Source organism: Festucalex cinctus, chromosome 9, assembly GCF_051991245.1.
Source record: "Festucalex cinctus isolate MCC-2025b chromosome 9, RoL_Fcin_1.0, whole genome shotgun sequence".
In the NCBI taxonomy this organism is placed as follows: domain Eukaryota; kingdom Metazoa; phylum Chordata; class Actinopteri; order Syngnathiformes; family Syngnathidae; genus Festucalex; species Festucalex cinctus.
This window is the reverse complement of record NC_135419.1, coordinates 14,655,001-14,675,102: the sequence shown is the minus strand read 5'-3', so window position 1 is coordinate 14,675,102 and position 20,102 is coordinate 14,655,001. Positions and strand designations below refer to the sequence as shown.

Genomic DNA, 20,102 nt, shown 5'->3' with positions numbered 1-20,102 from the left:
GGTTGTAGTTGAAAGTTAGCTCCACCCCTGGAAAGCACACCTTCCGTCAGTACCGTACTCAGTCAAGCGCAAACTACCACAAGGGGTGGAACAAAAAAAAAAAAACCTTTCGAGATGTCTTGCAGAGCAAAGAGTCCCACGCGGGTGTCCCCGTTCACAGTCCATTTCTGCGTTTCACAGTTTGGCTGGCAGCTGTGATTCATGAAGCGAGCCTGATTCCCTTTGGGTCCCGCGTCGATGATTCGGTCCTGCGATTCAAAGATGGACAACAGCAGCATGTCAACACGCCACAAATGAACTTCAGATGAACTTTTATGGCTACTGAATGTCAGAATCTTACCTTGTCTAATGTCAGCATGTAAAAGTTGGAGATGTCTTTTTCCTGAGCATGTTTAATCCGAGCCCGACATTCTTCTTCATCGATCACCTCCCCCACATATTCGCTCACAAAAGCTCCCTGTGGAGAACCACAACAGCACATTAGTGAGAAGTTTAACCACCAAAAAATCCCCAAAACATTTCGTACCCACCTTCTTGATGTCGGACACGCTGCGTAAACCCCAACCCCGCGACAGTGTCCTGAAAATCTCAACAAGGGTGTACTGGCGTTTTGTGAAGGTCTGGTTCTGGCAGCGCTCGGCCGCAGCGCAAACCTGAGGATGGCACTCGTACAACAGCATGCGATTGATGCACTCGGAATCCACGCCGCACGGGTTCTCGTCGGACGCCTTGCAGTTGCAGCGCGGGACCTCCGAGAGGTCGGCTGTGATGATCTGCACCTTCCCAATCGGCTTATTGACCTAAGAAGCCGAGACAAGTGATGTTTATTTACAATGATCTTCTGGTGACAAAGAAAACACGCGTTAGGAAAAAGCACCTTGATGTGCTTGTACGGCGGAGGCTTCTTATGAATCTTTTTGTCCTGCTGAAGCTGCTTCATTTCCTTTTCTTTCTGAAGCTCTTTGAATCTGTCTGCTGCATCAAGCAGGGCTGGAAACAAAAACACACCATTTTGCTGATAACATTCAAACAAAAAACGTCTTCTCAGTATTTTAGGATGAGTATCCAAAACGTGCAAGAGCGCAGCGTACCGTTTTTGTACACGGCGTCCGCGCCCTTGCCCATTTTCTCAATGTTGTGGGTGTCGCCCTCCATGTAGGGGAACACGCGGGCTTGGTAAGTCCAGACAAAATCCTTGGAGCCAAAAAATTGCACCGGGAACTCCCCGACCTCGTGTTTCATCCTTAAGATGTTGTTCGGGACGTCTTTGGTTAGACACACTTCAGCAGGCCACCACCTGCAAAGAGTTCGAGTTACATCTGATTTTAGAAATACATAAGCAGAATATGTATAGTTTGCACTTAAATACAGTAAATAGTGTTTGTAAACTAAATTTTCAATAAGATAAAAAAAAAAAAAAGAAGTAAACTTTGAACATGTAATTGTATGCATTTATTTGAATTACAGACAGACTGATATGATTTTTTTTCATGGTCAATTCCGATACTAATTATTAGCTCATTTTCTCCCAAAAAATGTATAAATGTTTTTTTTGTTTGTTTTTTTATGTTTTAAGTGTCCCAAAGACGTATTTATATGTTTTTTTTGTTTATGCTAGAGCATACAGAAGGCTTTGATGCAGCCTCAACTGCAAAGAACATTTGAAGAAATGGTAGTTATTACACAAACCGCCAGCAGGTGGCAGCAGAGGAAAGGAGATCAACCAGGGCCATGTTGAAAAGCTCACTTACCCACAATTCTAAATAGATTTGTGAAATTGATTAAACTTAGCTATATTCTAATGTTAACTGCTGCAAAAACGGAAACAGATAGATATACTTTTTTTTCCTGATGAAATAAGAGACTTTAATCTTCCTTTTGATAGGTTCCATGTTTTTATAGTGATACAACACAATATTCTGTGGGCCTTGCAAAATCAGTCAAAATCCAGTAAAACAGCTAGGAGCGAATGAGATCGCTTCTGTGAAAATGGCTGGGAATGAATGAGTTAGTAATCAAGGAGGCCAATAACCGATATTTGGAGCGGACATTACATTTTCAGGAAAAGGGAAAAATACTGGCGTCATTATATTTAAAAAAAACAAAATTACAATCTCCAACTCGTGACAGTCGAAATGTTTTTTTCATACATATCTATTGAACAACTTTTCAGATTTGCAAAATGTTGGCGTTCTTTTTGAATATTAGACAGCGTCATTGTTTTAAAATCCTAATAAAACCATCAGCACGTCTTAAAAAAGTTAAATTAATACCTAAACAAGTAAGTAGCTCCCTATTGCTTTCTACAGTAAACAATGTTTTCCAAAATTGTAAATTATCTTAAATGTAAAATTTTCTACTTACCTTAGTTTTAATTTCAAACAAAAACAGAAGGTGAAGAGAAATACCAGTGTCAGCAGTGTCTCTCATAGATTTAAAAGAATTATTTATTTATTTGTTTGTTTTAATTGGTCTATAATCGTCTGATTTTTTAAATAGTCTGATGTTGATACTTGTCAAAGTGCCAAATATCGGTGCCAATAATCCCAAATTTAAATAGATTGACTACAGCTGTAGTCAATCTATTTAAACAACACAACACTGTTAATCAAGTCATTAAAAAAAAAAAAAAATCTACCTCTTCTAACAGCAAATTCACAGCAACAAAAAAAAAAAAACAATAATTCAAGATGTAAAGTCCACTTGACTTTTTAAAACCTTGCATCCAAATGCTGAGCCTGACCTGTAGCGTCCCCATTTGACCCACAGTATGTCCTTGATCCGCGGCTTCTTGCCCGCCTTGCAATCGTTGCAGAACCAGCTGCCTTGAGGCATCTCCATGTTGAGACATTCCTGATGAAAAGCAGCAGGACAGGCTTCACAGCAGAGCAGGCTGCCTCCTGCAAAAATCACAGCCAAAGCATTCAAAGCACCGAAGGGCTGATGCTTTTTTTTTCTTATTATTTGGGTCACGGCTGTTTTTGCTGACTATAGACTTTTAAAGAAATAGACAAACTTGCATGGTCAAGTTAATCCATAAGCAATAGACAGAGCATTCATCCAAAAGGCATGAATTACCTTCCGAGCACACGAAGCACCAGCTAACGTTGATGTGTTCATGGTTCTTGCAGCCCTTCCGAGGAGTGAAGTGGTTTGGACAGAGGAAACCGTTGTTGGCCAGCACCACACTGCCGGCTGCCATGCAGTTGTCGTTGGCATGGTATGCCACAGGGCAGCGCACACAGCGAGCCAAGCGGCCTGCGGAGCATGACAGCGGAATTCAGAACTGACACATCTGAAAAAAGGTGTTATATTTATAAAAAATAAAAATAAAAATAAAAAAAACATTTCCAGCCATTTTCACTGAAGCAACCCCCTTGACTCCTGGCTGTTTTACTGGATTTTGACTGAATTTGCAAAGTCCACAGAATATTCTGCTCTATTGCTATTTAAAAAAACCACAAAAAAAAACAAAACAAAAAAAAAAAAAAAAAAAAAAAGGAGGAACCTACCAAAAGAAACATTACAGTATTCTTTCATCAGGGAAAAAAAAAAAAAAAAAAAAAAAAGTGTATTTTTATCGGTTTCCATTTTGCAATTAGCATTAGAATATAGCCAAATTTCTTCATTATTCAAAAACCTGTTGAAAACACTGGCAAAAAGAGCTTGTGGCAACATAGTCCTAGCTGATCTCGTATACTCTGCTACCACCTGCTGGCCGTTTTTTGTAATAACTACCATTACTTTAAGCAACCTCTTCATGTCAGTTAGCTTGTTTCTGAAAATCTTAAAGAGATACTTGACTCAATTAATTTTCAGCAGTGAAAAGTTACTATTTTGTCCAGAATGATTTTGACAACTTTAGTATCCTTCATGTACAATTAATTTTTCTACTTGCCGTTGACTGATGATGACATCACCAGTGCTGAGGAAGTAGGTCGCGGCCAATCATGGCTCACCTGTTTTCTGGGTTTGGTCAGTAAACTGAGCCATGATTGGTCATTACCTATTTCCTCAGCACAGGTGATGTCATCATCAGTCAAGGGCAAGTAGAACATTTATTTATTAAAGGTATTAATTGTACATGAAAAATAATAAAGTTACCACATTAATGACAGAGGAAAAACCTTTTCTGCTGAAAATGGCTAAATGAGTCAAGTATCCCTTTAATAATAGAACTGTATCATAAATGAACAGGAATTTGGAAATCCGCAAATGGGAAGACAGTATTGTGAAGCTTCTTTACCTTTGGAGCTGCAAGCATTGAGAGGATTGGCGATGTGGCACGACAGGCAAACGTGCAAGGGGCAGCGGAAGCTTTTGTTATGCCGCTGCGTGGCCGAGAAGGCCATGATGCAGTCGGCGTGATAGAACTTTCCGCACAGTGGGATTATGCATCGCTTCACGCCATTACCAGACTTCTTACACACGAAGCATGTGTGGATACCTGAAATGGCAGCAAAGCATTAATTCAGTTCACTTTCGGAAACACAAAAGCCACCGTAGATGTACGCTGCTCTCATTCACCGGAGGTGCACTGTTGGCAGTGAAATTTTCCTTTGGGTGGCGCAGACAAACCAATACACTGCGGGTGAAAGGCTCCATAACAGTGGCCGTCACATACCAGAAGGTCTCCTGTCCTCTCACACACCTACACAAAAGCAAGAGAACAATCAAGGACAAGCACTTCCACTGAGAAAGTACAGAATCGCACCACCCTCACCTGGCAGACATTCTCCTTAAAGGAACTCGCACCTATTTTCCCTTTACCATCCACTTGGGAAGACGGGCTGTCCGTCAAACTGGCATCAAGCACCTATGAAAATCAAGGCACAACTTTCATTATGCTAAAAAACAAAAAACAGACGGACTCTTTGTATTTTGAAGGAAATGAAATGACGTGATCACCTCCGATTTGAGACTTTCAGTGTCTGTGTTGTGTTTGTCTTCAGTGCTGGCCTTCTGCTCAGGAGACTTGGTTGGCGTGACAACGTCTTCAGCCTCAGAGGGTGGAGGGGAAGTAACAGGGACGGAAGATGTGTCGGGTGAAGGTTTCTCCTTCTTTACAGGTGTTAAGAACAAATTCTATTTAACTTTTTTTTTTTTTTTAAAGATTATTTCAACATCACAATGAATTTGGTCATCGTGGTGACAAATACTGACCGTGTGTTCTTTAGGTTTGAGCTTTTGAGGTATCACAGTTTTCTTGACCAACACCTTGACTTCAGAGAAAACTTTTGGAGGGTACTTGGGCTCCTGTGTGAAAAGACAGCAACATTAAATAATAATAATAATAATAATAATAATAATATTCTGGCCAACAAAAATGCTAGTCTCGTCATCCTCTGGGCACCACATGACTTGTTATTGTTCAAGAGTTAGGCTTGTTGACTTCCGTTGTTTTAATGACATTTTATGTACCTCTCTTAAAGACCAATAAAATATGATCGATCTCAAATAGGCATTGGCCATGAACAAAAATATCACAGTATTACAATTACAGCCCTAAAATGTCTTCTTTTAGATTTAGATTTTGTGTACAAAAAAACAAAACAAAAAACAGCTTTTTCCCACTGAACACAATGGTGACGAGACTTTTGACAGAATCTAGTAGATGTTTTATCCAACTCACCTCCTTCTTTGGAGGACCCGACTCTTCTTCCAAGGTACAATCCAACAACAATTTATGAGACAGCTTCCGAGGTCTTTTTCTTTCTGATGCGAAATCTGTAACCAGGAGCAAAAATTATATCATCACGTGACATCCGAGAACGACATTTGACATTATTTACACATCACAATACCAGATTTTGGAGGTAGATCAGCTTCTTCGGCTGTGAAGGCGTTATGGGGAGGTATCGTTGGGGCTGGGGAGGTGGGCGGCCCTTCAGAGGGGCATTGATCCTGAGATTGAGTATGAGCCTTTGCAGTTGGAGGCGTAGGGGGCGCTATTGAGGCTGGTGTTGTGACAGGTATCTCCGGCGTGATGCTGAGATCCAGGACTGGTGACACATTTTCACTCGCATCGCTAAGAACCTGTGAGGCACACATATTGACTAAAAATATGACATTTCTTTTTGGTTATGATTGTGGTGCACTACCGAGGAGTGGAATGACTTTTACCGTATCGGAAGAGTCTAAGGTGCGTTTTGTGGATTTCTTTTTTGGGGCGAATATTTGTTCATATTCCTCCGTGGACTCCATGAGTCTTTTAGTCGGCTTCCGGAGGCGCTTGTTCTCAAAATTACCTGCGTGGATACACAAAAAAAAAAAACATCTTTGGATTCAAAAACTTAAAATATGATTTTTAATACTTTGTCCTTCACTCCCAAAAACGTATTTGATTTTTTATGCAAAAGCATACAGAAGGCTTTGATGAGTTTGACATGAAGAGGTGGCTTAAAGCAATGGTAGTTATTAAAAATATGGGCAGCGGGTGGCAGCAGAGTATAAGAGATCAACCAGGACCATGTTGTCACAAGCACTTTTTGCCAGTGTTTTTAACAGGAATGTGAATAATGATGAAACTTTGCTATATTCTAATGCTAATTGCTGCAAAACAGAAACAGATACAAACATAATTTTCTTCCTGGTGAAAGAAGAGACGCTAATCTTTCTTTTGGTAGGTTCCATGTTTTTATAGCGATAGAACAATATTCTGTGGGACTTGCAAAATTAGTCAAAATCCAGTAAAACACAAGTTAACCCAGCTGAGCAGTAGTTCTCATCTTACCGGTTGCACTGCTTTCCTCAGAGAACGAGTTATTGTCTGACAGCCTCTCAGCTTCCAGATGAACATCTGGAGATGCTCTGACGGCATACGAGCCATTCGTCTCGTTCTCCTCAACCATCTGCCAGCGCTTTTTGGGGGCGATGGGAGATTCGGAGTTTTTGTCGAGGTAGCTGGCGGGTGGATCAGATTCGCCTAAATCGGCGTGGCCGCTGACAAATTCCCTGCCGAAAGTCAAATCGGCCATGTTGGACGAAAGGCCAGGTAACTCAAATTTCAGTTTGGCAGGAAGTTTCTGCTTTCGCCGTTGCTTGTCAGAGTTGTCACTCTGCGACGGGAAATCTGCTGACGTGAGAACGTTCGTCCTCCACTTGGCTTTCGCTGTTAAAACTGTTCCTGATTGTTCAACTTCTGTTTTAATTTCTTGGCTCGACGTAGCAGAAGAGCCCCTCAGTGGATCCCCACATGAAGGCGAAGGAATGACGAAGGGCTCCTCCATGATCAGCAGCGGTGACGGCGGGACAACCAGCGGCCTCCCCTCCTTTGCTCTTGTGTCATGAACGTCTTTGAGGAGCATGAGGAAGGTACTAAATTTTAAATTACAATCGGGCCGAAAGATGGACGCCCGGGAGTCGCCGTCCTGGTCAACAAGAGACTTAAACGTGACTTCCTTCACACCCAGCAAAGCATCCAGCGATGAAGACGGGGAGGAGGTTGAAGATGATGACCCGCCTGGGCTAACTTTCTCTGTCTTGATTTGAACGGGTGGCGTGAAGGCATCCCGTCGCTCCACGCTAGGAGACGTTATGCCAACAGCAATTTTTTTCTTGTCGGGCTTCCTCGCACGCTTCTTTGGAGTGCTGTGATCGACACATGACGACTCATCAGCGATTGATTGCCAACAGGGAGACGTTTCAGTTTTTAACAGAGCTGTATCAATGGGTTCGATTGGATGATAATCATCGGAAAGGGCTGGGATTTGCATTGCATCTTGGAGCCCCAGATGACTGCCAAGCAGATTGACAGGCAACTTTTTGATTGGACTGTGTGAAATTTCTTCATTGTCCATTAAGCTCTCATTCTTACAGTCCAAAATGTCCATAAAAGCTGAATGATGTGAATCTGTAGAATACTGGCCTGTTTCTGTGGATATTGTGTTGGCTGTGAAGGGCCTGTCTAGTTCCCGAACTGGACGTTTTGGACAATGTAAGACAGGAACAGATTCCAGATCCGTATAAGGCGACTCTTCGGGTTCTTTTTTTACTGCACGGCTTGTTGTACGAAGGTCCAGTGTGTCCGTGAAGACCGATGATCCCGTTGACCCGCCGACAATATGCCCAAATATGTCCGACAGACATTTCTTTTTCTTTTTGTAAGTTCTGCTCTGATTGGATGGTGTTCCTGTTGAGTTTTTGACAAGGTGTTGCTCAATGCCTCTGGGAACAGCATTATTGGGGGATGCGAGTTGAGCAGCATCTTCATAGAAAGTTTGCTGAGGTGGGCTGTGGAGGGACGACTCCATTTTGAGAGACGCTGCTGGCAAACATTTGGCAGACAGCAAATGCTCAGCTTCCATCACGCTGACTTCCCATGCGGACTGCAAACTTTTGGGTACCTGCAAAAAAGGTAGAAACAAAAGCTAAGTTCAAATAACATAAAATGCAATTTGTAGGGCAATACTACGTGAGACGCTGATGAAAGGAAAAGATCCAAACCTTTGTAAACTTGTCTACTAAATGTAAAAAAATAATAATAATAATAATAAAAAACTGGCACTGTTACATTCTTTTAATGTACATGGCATTAATGATCAGTCCCAATTTACTAACAACTAAAGGAGGTAAAGACTTTAGTAATATGTTCTTTTTTTCTTTTTTTTTCTTCCCCAAAAATAAAAAGTAATTATTTTTTTGCAATTTTTAGTGCTCATACTTCAATTATTGGTTCGGATTAAATATATGAAATTGAAAAATATTTTTGTGTGATTTAATATGTTATCAAATTTACATAAAATATGATCAATTAACTATTAAAATCAAATTCTGTCCAAAGGGCCATTTTCAATTTGTAATTTTTATCCAAGCCTATTATTTTTCTCAGTCGAATAATAAATAAATCAATCAGTCTCTTTATCATTTTTCAACCTAAATGGGAAAGAACAAATAATACATTGATGACGACGACATCTCTCTTCTTTCGTTGCATGCGTTACCAATCGGCAAACATGTTGTGGAAATTGTTTCAGTTGGTTTTTCCTGTTATGCCACTCCAGAACATGAGTCATGTTTTCACCAAGTGCAACAGTTCATTTTGATGTTGGTTTGTGTTTCTCTACTCGGTGTATTGTGTAGGGGGTGGTGGCAAGAGCCGTGTCAGCTACGCCACAATGGCAATTAATTTAAGATGGCGACTATTTGCTGTACGATAGGACGATATCGATAGGGACGATAGGGGAAGTCAAAACCCTCCCCAATTTTTTTTACAGTATGTTCTATGTAGCCCCACTAGACTAAATATGGCATTCTGGTTAATGTTGCGTTAGTGGAATATGAGTTAAGCAGCAAAATCCAGCCATTTTTATCCATCTCAAGGGGCGGCCATTTTGACACTTGCTGTCGACTGAAGATGACATCAATTTTACTCAGCTCTCAGGTAACAACCAATCACAGCGCAGCTTCACAAAACAGGTGAGCTCTGATTGGTCGTTGCCTGAGCCCTGAGAAACATTGATGTCATCTTCAGTCGACAGCAAGTGGCAAAATGGCCGCCCCCTAAGATGGATAAAAATGGCTGGATTTTGCCATTTAACTCATATTTCACACGTAATATTAATCAGAATGTCATGTTTAGACTAGTGAAGTCACATATATTATTGTGAGGAAATGTTGAAGGTTGACTTCCACTTTGAGGCTTGAAGCACTAAATGCAAAGTCACACTTGACTTAACTGATTTGAATTGTCTTCTATTTCTAAATGTGCAACTTTGGTAAGTGATGGAGAAAGTGTGAAAGGGAGTTTCTGCGGAATTTACCATGTACTTGTAGTCTTTCTCTTTCTGCTTCCCTCTCGGTCTAAGCAAGGGCAGGTCATCAAACTGATAGCCCCCTTTGAAAGGAAAAACGGCCTTCCCCGGGACCCAGGCGCACTCGGCCATTTCGCCAATCGTCTCCAGGAAGTACATGCGACAGGGGCGAGGACTGGACACTGCAACAAAACAGGATGATCAAATTAAACGTGACAGTCGCATCATCGGAGGTTTGTGCACTCTGAAGGAAAGCTTACGATTCATCTTGGTGTGGAGGCCCAACTGGGGGTCGCAGAGAACTCGGCAGGGCCACCAGGGCCGTCTGTTGAACTTTGCCCACACCAACTCGCCTTCCGCATGTTGCACTGGTGGAGGAGGTCTTGTGTGATGGCTTTTGGACTAAGTGAGAGAATTACAGCAAGATATGTATAAATCAGGTTTGCAATTACAAGTAAAGTACGACAAAGATGTCTGAAAAGTCCCAGGACAAATGACATATTGCGTTTAAAATCCAAAATACAACATTTTCCTTTCAGTTCAAAATACTAGCACAGCTTTCTCTGTTGTGCCTTCATGCAGTCCTGGACTTATGCATCCATCTTGTATTAACATTCACTGCCTTTGACAAGTGTACTACTTGTCAGTTGGATTTTTTGAACGGGGATAGACAGGGGAGAATCTGATTATGCTCCACTGTAAATGTCAAACTTGGAAACAACTTTATTGATGCCCAACCACCAGTAGATGACATCATTGCCCCATTTTATACAAAATAAACACAGTTTGAGAGTCCATGGGAGTAATGGCTGCATTTTGTGGAACCTTCATTTTTCTACTGTCAATTTTAAAAGAACGGGACGATGCAGAAAGTAAGGAGTCTATTCTGTCATTTGGTAGATTCAGTTTATGTATAATTGAGCAAAGTATTGTGTGGGTATTGACATTTTTTTGAATTTTCTAAAATGTCTGGCAGTGAATGAGTTAAGAAAGAGTATATGTGGTATCTGTTCATGTGCCATTGCTTTTTTTTTTTTATAAGACTGCATATACAGTAAATTATGTCGAGTAAATTTTACTCTAAACAGCATAAACTTTACACTTGGATGAGAGTAGAAATTTCAGAGTACGACCGAATTATGATTAGAATTTCTCAGTGAAACATCTTCAAAAGTGTGTTTTTTTTCTCCATAGGATAGGCAAATTCTCTCATACTCTGAAATGTGAAATTTTGGAAGGCGAGAACTCGACCACATTTTAGTGGTTTATTTAAAATAAAAAAGGGGGGAAAAAGAAGTTACACAAGGGTTGAGGAACGAATTTATGACCTTACGCTTGGGAGACTGCCACTCTACCACCTGAGCTATGCCACTCCTATTTGCTTATACCCAGCACCAGAGCAAAAACATAATTTTTGGTCTCTTGTAGATGATTCCAGCTGACACGAGTGATATACAGTCACACAGTCGGAGCTGCATGGCTCAACGAAGTTTTTTTTTTTAACTCTCTTCCAAGTGTAAACTTTACTCCGTTTATAGTGGGACCAAATACTCTGTTTAGAGTAAAATTGACTACGGAATTCACTGTGTATTAAGAACAAGCTGAGCACAACTGAGTAGTAAATATCTCCATACATTTGGAGTCAAGATAAGCACCTCCCACACATAGTGAAGATGTTTGCAAAAACAGACAATTGAGTTGGAAGACCTGATTAAATTAAAAGTGTACGCAGTGTAAATCCAGCCTTAGAGAGAGGATGCTTCCAAAAAAATCTGGACAAGAAACACTCAAACAAAGCCTTTGTTTTCCTGAGCTGCCAAAGGAAGAATCTGCGGTGTTAGCGACTCACATCAGAGTTGCTGCCAGATGGTGAAATAAAGCCAGGATCAGTAAAGGGAAGTTCCCCATCACTTTCCGATTCCTCGTCCATGCTCCACCCGTCTCTCATGGTGACGTCTGGCAGCGCGCTGGGACTCAAAGTGGGGTTGAGTTCCGATATCGTTTTAGACATCAGGTTAAAAACCGTAGGTTTGTACGTCCTTTTGTCCGAGACGTTTGACGCTCGAGAGTTTGCGACGGAGTGCTCCCAAGTCTGGTGATAGGGATTGAAGGCGTCGCTCCGTTTGTACGAGACATGATCGTGTTGCTGCGGCCTTGCGTCGCTGCTGAACAACGTGGTGCCAAAATGCAGGTAGCCATTCGAGGTGGGGGAATAACGCTCGAGGTTGTCCAGACTGTGAGGGGGGAAGCCGTTCCGGGTGTAGGGCGGCAGAGGCTCAAATGTGCTATCGTTGCACGGCGAGGGAGGCAGAAGGACGGACGTCGGCTCAAACTCGTCGTGCGACTGGTGCCGAGCATGGAGGTCAACCTTCTTGACCGCGGCGTTAAAGTCGCGCAGCGTCTTCAGCGGGTCGTAACAGTTGGACGCTGACGGCTGCTCCGACCCGAGCTTGGCCACGCCGCACTGCCTTGCGTAATGGGCGCCCACAAAGCCATTGCGGGGCCTCGGCTCCGGCGGGCTGGTGGAGCCAAACGCTGAGCGGAAAGCCGGTCTGTATGACTGACTCATGTTGTCATGGCTCTCCCCTGTAAAAGAGGAGGAAAATAAGGCAGTTTTAGATCTTATTAAGTTTCATTTATATTTTTTCCCCCTTTCTTGATTATAGGACTAGTTCTAGCTACAAAAAATGTTGCTGCATTTGGTCACTACAATTCTTGTGGCAGGTTTAAAAAAATAAATAAATAACGTTTGTATATTATTCCTTTACTTGACTGTATTAGTGCTACAGAAAGGCTGACTGTCAAACTAAACAGCCCCTCTGGGAATTATAAAGTATTCCGAACAGAATATCTGCACAAATTGTGAGATTCAGATTCGGGGTTTTCCTCGTGCTTATGTAGGTTTACTTTTCGCCAAGCACACCAGGGTAGTTGGCGTTACACTGCGGTTGTTTCACACACCAGTAAACCATTACCTGCATCAGAAAAGAAGGTCTTTGTTCAGGATTTTCTATCAGTCATTGTGTTAAATGAAATTTGATATATCAAAAGTAATAGAGGTAGGGCTGGGCAATAAATCAAATTAATTTGATCAATTTGTCATCTTAAAAATAGAGTATTTGAAAACTCGCTAAAGCATGAAATCGAAGTGCGTATAAATAAATACACTCTTCTGTTTTATTAAAATCTGTTGGTCTTAAGTTCTGCAATATCCCAATTTTAATGTGAGTTGTAGTTTTGCACAAGTGGCCGAATGTTGGATGGGTGGTTTACAAGACTTTGTTTACAATAGTTAGCAACTAAAATTGTAGCATTTAAGCAAGTTATACACAAGCTACTAATAGCTTTTTTTTGTACACACTATGAATGTTACGTTAAAACTGATTTAAAAATCGATCCGTATCCATCATCGTTGTCTGACCGTTTTGTACAGGATTAATTGTTTTAAATAAATCAAACTTTTAAATAAATGTTTGTTGGTTTTATTACTTCCACTAAAATCATAATCGTCAAGAACATATTATGTTTCGCCATATCACCAAGCCCTATAAGAGGTATGAGTAAATAAACAGTGAATACTCATACTAGTACCGAACATCCATATCCAAAAGCATTTGTGTTAGGTTAATTGAAATTGCACACAAGTGTGAATGTCAGTATACGTTTGTCTATTTGTGCCCTGCAATTGGGTGACCAGTCTGGGGTGTACCCTGTCTCTTGTCCAAAGTCAAGTATTGATATTCTTAATAAATGTGTTTTAAAATAGCCATGAGAGTACTTGCTAAAAACTGAGCTGGCCTCTGATAGTAAAGTGTTTTCCCCACTCCTGATTTCAAGAAGAGTTGTCATTGCATGGACTCTAGGAGGCGGGTCACAACAAAACCCAACTTGTGCGTGACACATTTCATTCATAAAAATCCATCTCGATCATGCTACTTGGATTGACTGCTGTGCTGAGGGCCATAGCTATGGCGGAGGAGTCAATGGAGGAGGCAGTGGCAGGAAGGAGGTGGTGACACTCAACAAACACACAAACAGGGAAGACAGACATGGGACGCTACAAACAACTCACAAAAAAATAAAAAATAAATCAAACACGTGTACGGGGGAGAGAGAAACTCACCATGTGCTGGTCGGTCACTATGAAACCAACAACGGACGCGTGATTATGAGGCACAAAGCAAGTGTTAGTGCGCAGATGTGCACAATCCCAGCAGCGGTCCCCGAGTAGGCCGAGGCAAGGCGCTCATTCTCTGCACCGGCCCTCTCCGCGAACTGCCACTGGAGAAACACAAAGTAGCACTTCTAAGAAACACAAAGCGAGCTCCATAACGACGAGCTCGTGTCGGCGAGCCAACGGCGGTCACCCCCTTTTCTGGCACTCCTGCTAGCTTATTGACTACATGATCCCGCCTGGTTGGCCTCCGGTTTGTGTTAAAACAAGCCCAGGGAGCGAGCGAGCGTGTTGGCGAGCTGCAGCCAATCGGCACCGCCACCCAACCCCCCCTAGTCAGTCAAGTCAGTCCGCTCGCACTCGCAGGCCGTGACACCCAAACCTCCCCGAGCGCGCGCGCACGCGCAACAATGTGTATTGTTATTACAACACCGACATATGAGTCATTAAACGAATTAAAGAATGGCCATTTAACCCCCCACGCAAGTTCCTAAAAGCTGAGGGGCCGTGCGCGTGGAACACACCTCAGTAGGCTACTGCACTAAAAGCAGCGGCCGCCATGTTGCTTTCTCAGCCCGACAGGAAAAGGAGCGAGGCCGCTCGGGAATAAATGCGACAAAGAAACGACACGAAACACTCACAAATGACCAATTTTGACTTAGATGACGCTGTTTGTCTTCCATTTTGTCCTGACGTGCGCGCAAAGGGCCCGTGGGCGCCGCTTCCAACTTTGCAGTGCCAAAAGACTGCGGGCCACAAGATGAGACAAAGACAGACCGACTGTACACGGCGACCTGACAGACTTACCTCGTATTAGATTTGAGATTTTAACCCCAAATCGGCATATTTTAGTCACGTTTGCGTGGAAGAATCATCTGGAAACACAAAGTACTTGTTTACCCTGTTCACTGCAGCACCGTTTAAACCCGTAATGCCACTCTTTATTAAATCTATGCTCGTCTCAAGATAACCACGTCGTGTTAGCTATTACAAATTATGAATCCATAGTTAATTAATTGAACAGCTAATGTGCAATTTTACAGGTTAACTGTTTTATTTTGAGACGGGGGCCCTCTGGTGTAGACAGCGGGAATCACCTTCGATTTGACGATGAGGCATGAGCAAAACAATTTTATTTTGATTTTTTTTTTCCCCCAACAAAGTGAGACAACATGCTGTGGATCAGTAAGTAATATGGTTACAAGACAGTGAAAAGTATGTAAGGAGATGTTTAACACATTCAGTCAGACAAACATGGTAACAATGGCTTTCCCAACAACTACGACGTATTAAACCAAGTAGCCTCTTGTAGCTTACACTGTGATTTTTGGTCCAAAAAATATGTATGTCTTTGTTCAACCATCTATGCCAGTGACATAGTGACAGGCAGAACAATTACTTGACTAGATGGCAGATGAAGGTACATAATCATCTATGAACGCCCCTTTGGTGCCATTTTTGTTTTGTGGTTTTCTGAGTTTCACTTCTCATGTAAAATATGAGCCATGGCTCAATAAAGGTTGGGAACACCTGTTTATGATATTGTATATACATCATAAACAACACTACTAACACTTGAGCCAGCTGTACCAAAAATCCGGTATTTACAAGAAAACAAACATGAACATTTCAAAAGAAGTGGATAAACATTTACGTAAGCTCGAATAGCGGTGATGTGATTGGCTGTTTTATCAAGAAAATATTTGTATAGAAAATTGTACAAGTTACTGGACCTATATGTTCAAGGTGGGATCACATTACGACAAGACAGTTTTTCTTTTTTTTAACCACCAAAATGATAACATGCATGCATCCCTGCCAAGTTCATCTTGGTAAAAGGGAATTTGTTGATGTAGATGAGACTGTATTTACATAAAGAGTCAGGATGTTGAGTTTTTTTTCTTTTCTGCATTCCAATGTTATGAACTGGTTTCATCCGGTTTAACAAGAGGATCGCACAAGTTTCTCTTCTCCATCATGGCATAGGCAAGCAGCGGAAGATCACAGGCAGTGAAGTCCAGTTTCGACGGAGTGAAGTCGAGTTTCTTGGGAGCGTCACATTCACCGCCACCTTGCTGCTCCTTGAGCCTCGCCGGGCTCTTGACGCTACCTGGGGGCCTGCCGGGGCTCACCTTATAGCCGGCTGCTTTGGTGGTGCCGAGGGGCCTCCCCGGGCTGGTTTTAAAACCAGCAGCTCTTGTGGTCCCGGGTGGACGGCCAGTACTTGTGCGGTAACCCGCTAACTTCGTCGTCCCCAATGGTCTGCCTCTTCTCCCGGACTTCATTTTACCTGTATTTTTTTTTGCGCCATCAGGCACCGCAACCTCCCCGTTATTAACTGTCAGCGGCGGAAGCTGAAAGGCATTGTGGGTCTCCTGCGTCGGACCGGCCATCACTTTGTGCATGTTCTGTGGCAATGGAGCAAGGCCTGCGAATGACAGGTGCAAGCCAGAGTTTGTGGGAGAGCAAGGGTAGAACTTGTTAGACTGGAGGCTGCATAGATCAAAACGGCTTGGCGGATGGCAGTCCTCTGCAGGTCCGCTCAGACAGAAGTCACTGCTGCTGCTGCTGCTACAGGTTACTTGATGCATCATTTTCTGTTGGGAAAGAGAGGAAAAAAGGGGGTACAAAATAACATAGCAACTTATGTTATAACACTAAAGAATACAAGTTTCTGGCTTCAGAATGAATTTTAACGCTGCACACAACGCGATGTTCTCGAATAGTCAATGAAGCGTAGCATGCAAGAACCGTAGTTTCCTCAAAGAAACGTTAGCCTACATTAGGGGGGGGGGGGACTCACCTCAGTCTTGGGATAACACACGGCAAAATGTTAATAACGTATTGTTAACAACAATCATGTCTGCAAAGTACGCTAATGTGTCCGCAAATAAAAGCGAGCAATAGCTTCGCCTTTTTTTGTAATCCTTCAGACAGTAAGCGAGATGAGACAGGAAGCCATTTTAGCCTGGAAAAAAAAAAATGTAGCAAGATGGAATAGCCGCGCATGCGCAAGTTTGATGATTTCGTACTTCCGGGAAGAACGGCACAACAGGAAAAAAAAAAAAAAACGTTTAACAAATTAAAGCTCATATTTCATACCACGCGAGACTACACACAGCTCACCATGCTCAAAACTAAACGAGACAGCAGGGTTTGTTTTTTGTTTTTTTAACACGACAATGGAAACTACCCCCCCCCCCACACACACACACATTTATTTTATATACAGCCATACAACCTGGGTATAATTGACCCCAATAAGTGTAATAAATTATAAATGCATAAAATTAAGTGACTGGATCACATAAGATTGTCTCTGCAAGATATGTCAGTGTACTTTAATTGAATTTTTAAAAAAAGAAAAGAAAAAAAAAAGACAACTATATTGTTGAGAGGTTTTATTAATATCCAAATGAATTTAAGTACAGACACTGGATTTCTGGAGCAATTGCAATGCTAGACATGTAGCAATTTACATTTATCAGCATTTGTCCACTTGATGGTCTTTTCTTCTTAAACAGATGCAAGATGAAGTCCACGGGACTTAGGTTTCTCTCATGAGCTTGGTCAGTTTCTGAATCTTTGTCTTTGTGGACATGTCGACATACTTGTCCCCGATACTGACGATCATGCCGCCCAGGATTGAAGGATCGGACTGGAAAGAGAAGTCACATACACTTTGTTACTGCTACCGCAAAATCCTAGTGGTATAATTTTAGATAATACAGAATCACAATAAGTATATTTGTCCTGAAATGGGGAAATTAAAATATGTGTCATAAAAGCAGATTACATTCAAATATATCCATGAAGTAGTTAAAAAAAAAAAAAAAAAAAAACTATCCTTAGTTTGGCATTTGCACATTCACAGATTGTTTTTATTTATTTTTTTGTTTTTATTTATTTTTTGTTAAAGGAATCCGTCCTCTGTTAGTCACAGATAAAAGGCACCTATTTTTGATTTCATGAAACAAGACAAAAAAAAAAAAAAAGTCATTACATAAACAAATTAGACAAAATGCCGTCTAAAGTATGTATGATATTTATTGATTGTATTGTATAAACCCAGTAGGAGTGTGAGGCCTGCAGACTCAGGTCAATTAATAGGTTTCAAAGCACACAAGGTGAAGCAGGTTTTAGCTGTTATGGTGCACACAAACGAAATAAATTGCAATGCCAAAATTAGTGATGTCAGTCCCAAGTATAAATGTTATTAAATCCAGGTCAAATACTTTTTTCCCCCCTCATACATTTGATTAAGGTCTTAAACATAAAAAAAAGAAATAAAAAATATCCCACTATGCAGTCTTATTTATTTCCTTAACTGATAAAACGTCTTAAAATATTTTCAAACAAAAATCAAAGTATTTGTCTGTTCAGCCCAATTTCTGCGGCGGAAGAATTGTTGACATATACATGTATGTCCTGTACACTGTACCACAGACAAGATGGTAGGAAAATGAAAAGTCATCTAAAAATGTACCTTGGTTTCCAGCTTGATAGTTTCACCCTTCTGAAGAAATCCATTAAGTGTGACTTTCAGCTCAGCAAGATTAGCTGCATCCAACGGCTGAAATGAATATATATTGATTGAGTACATGCATGTATAGCTACAATAAGTATTCATAGATAATAATAAACAGGATAGGCAGGAGTTTGTGTGCAACCTACCTGAGCAGTGGTTACTGAGCAGATCACCTCTCCGCGGTGCGCGCTCATCATCTTGCCGAAAGCAGTGATGACGTCGCCAGTTAGGGTCAGGCGGCCATTGTCAGACAGAACATCTGCAGAAACCAAAAATACATCAGCACACGTTCATCTTCAGACAAAGCTAGAAAGACACGCAAGTTCCGCTTGCTATATTATGTAAACATACACCAATGTAGCATTTCTCCCCATTACTGGAATATTTATCATATTAAAAAATAAGCTTCATGTGACAACTCACTGATGAGGTTCACTGTGATAGGGGAGACTTTTGCTTTTGTAAGAGCATCTTGGAAGGTCTTCTGCTTGAGGCTGCGCTTCACATGAGGGTTCAAGACAATACTAGAAAGTTTGGGGTCCTTGATGAGAGCCTGTGTGGAAAAGCAGCATTTGAGAAGATTACATCATTCAACTGTGTTCTTCCAAATCTGCTTGGATTTACAAATCCTCTTTACTTACATTCACTTTACCCAGCTCCTGCTCCACTTGGTCCAGTTTTTTTTGCTTGCTGGCAGCTGAGAACAGAGCAGTGGCATAGCGACCTTCTACACCATAAACCTGGATTGGTGGCTTGAGGGAAATTCAAGATGAGATTAAAACACATTTGCAACCCTATAGAAATGTAGGATCGGTCACGCTAACATGTTGCATCAATATTATTTACCCTGACCAGTTTGGCTGCAGGCCTGAGTGCTGATGTGCTAAACTGGCGGGCCTGCACAAAGAGAAATAGCAAAATTCTAACGATATCAAGATCGTGAGCATATCAATATACACACAACATACAATACTGTCCATAGCAGCTAACGGGTAGGCTAGCACTTTAGCAGTCATTCAAGTGTAAACCCGCTTGTAATTATTCGTGACATTCAAAAATCTACAGCGGGTCTCCATTATAGTTACAGTGCGTTACAATTACTTTTTAACATAGGAATACCGAATTTGAACTATTGTAAGACTAATCAAATGTGTAAAATCATTGAACGCCTTACCTGCTGTCCTAGCATGAGCGCAGCCATTTTCTCCTCAAGCTGTCCAGACTGGAAGCAAAGACTGCGCATGTGCAATGAAAATAAGATACGTCTTATCCATGGGACTTGTAGTCCTCCAACCCGTGCGGCTATGCTGATTCTCTCATCCATCCATTCTATCAATATAGTCTATTTTGTCATCTTCAAATTTGGGTGTTTATTGAAATTATTCCCCCACAAGCTAAATTAAACAATCAGACTAGGATGAACTACTAGACTATCATTACCATCCTAATTGTTGCATTTAATCGTAGCTCAGTTTTTGTTAGGTGGGACTTTACTGACTTCTTTCTACCTAGGAAACGTTACAGGTGGTCAACATTAAAATATATTTAGCAGATATGAGAGTTTAATCAGAAAAAAAAAAAAAAAAAGTATTACAGGTAGCTACTTCTATTTAATAAAAGTGGGGATGATACTACAATACTGCATGCA

The 20,102-nt window shown here is 41.4% G+C and overlaps 3 protein-coding genes across 5 annotated transcripts in view; all 3 read right to left on the bottom strand.

The window, feature by feature from the left end:
• The window catches only part of LOC144025849 (histone-lysine N-methyltransferase, H3 lysine-36 specific-like), an 18,031-nt gene extending 3,167 nt beyond the window's left edge, over positions 1–14,864 (bottom strand). Inside the window, exons 1-22 of one of the 3 annotated variants that reach the window (XM_077532214.1) lie at positions 14,734–14,864; positions 13,876–14,033; positions 11,602–12,338; positions 10,013–10,154; positions 9,762–9,934; positions 6,734–8,345; positions 6,124–6,248; positions 5,805–6,036; positions 5,633–5,727; positions 5,164–5,256; positions 4,909–5,061; positions 4,724–4,816; positions 4,528–4,651; positions 4,247–4,447; positions 3,079–3,258; positions 2,744–2,900; positions 1,092–1,297; positions 878–990; positions 531–800; positions 341–457; positions 107–248; positions 1–27 (exon numbers count right to left, since the gene is read on the bottom strand). The exon at positions 1–27 is cut by the window's left edge and continues 80 nt beyond it. In XM_077532214.1, the coding sequence (XP_077388340.1) occupies positions 1–27; positions 107–248; positions 341–457; positions 531–800; positions 878–990; positions 1,092–1,297; positions 2,744–2,900; positions 3,079–3,258; positions 4,247–4,447; positions 4,528–4,651; positions 4,724–4,816; positions 4,909–5,061; positions 5,164–5,256; positions 5,633–5,727; positions 5,805–6,036; positions 6,124–6,248; positions 6,734–8,345; positions 9,762–9,934; positions 10,013–10,154; positions 11,602–12,321 (4,975 nt within the window). In that variant the 5' untranslated portion in view covers positions 12,322–12,338; positions 13,876–14,033; positions 14,734–14,864. The other 2 variants (XM_077532213.1, XM_077532212.1) reach the window with 2 other exon arrangements.
• Positions 14,865–15,042: 178 nt separating this feature from the next.
• On the bottom strand, positions 15,043–16,926 carry LOC144026288 (uncharacterized). The gene is made up of 2 exons (XM_077532876.1): positions 16,730–16,926; positions 15,043–16,523 (listed from the first exon to the last, which is right to left on the bottom strand). The coding sequence occupies exon 2, from the start codon at positions 16,518–16,520 to the stop codon at positions 15,846–15,848; it is 675 nt and encodes a 224-aa protein (XP_077389002.1). The 5' UTR covers positions 16,521–16,523; positions 16,730–16,926; the 3' UTR covers positions 15,043–15,845.
• A 386-nt stretch (positions 16,927–17,312) lies between these two features.
• On the bottom strand, positions 17,313–19,748 carry atp5po (ATP synthase peripheral stalk subunit OSCP). Its single transcript, XM_077531998.1, has 7 exons — positions 19,629–19,748; positions 19,301–19,351; positions 19,096–19,206; positions 18,878–19,007; positions 18,601–18,713; positions 18,413–18,499; positions 17,313–17,584 (listed from the first exon to the last, which is right to left on the bottom strand). The coding sequence occupies exons 1-7, from the start codon at positions 19,695–19,697 to the stop codon at positions 17,474–17,476; spliced, it is 672 nt and encodes a 223-aa protein (XP_077388124.1). The 5' UTR covers positions 19,698–19,748; the 3' UTR covers positions 17,313–17,473.
• Between the last annotated feature and the right edge of the window lie 354 nt (positions 19,749–20,102).

Coding starts and splice junctions, on each gene's coding strand:
- LOC144026288 (XM_077532876.1), bottom strand. CDS start 16,520: ATGATGCATCAAGTAACCTGTAGCAGCAGCAGCAGCAGTGACTTCTGT.
- atp5po (XM_077531998.1), bottom strand. CDS start 19,697: ATGCGCAGTCTTTGCTTCCAGTCTGGACAGCTTGAGGAGAAAATGGCT. Junction 19,008..19,095: donor AGGAGCTGGGTAAAGTGAAT/GTAAGTAAAGAG, acceptor TTTTCCACACAG/GCTCTCATCAAGGACCCCAA. Junction 17,585..18,412: donor CTATCAAGCTGGAAACCAAG/GTACATTTTTAG, acceptor TTCTCTTTCCAG/TCCGATCCTTCAATCCTGGG.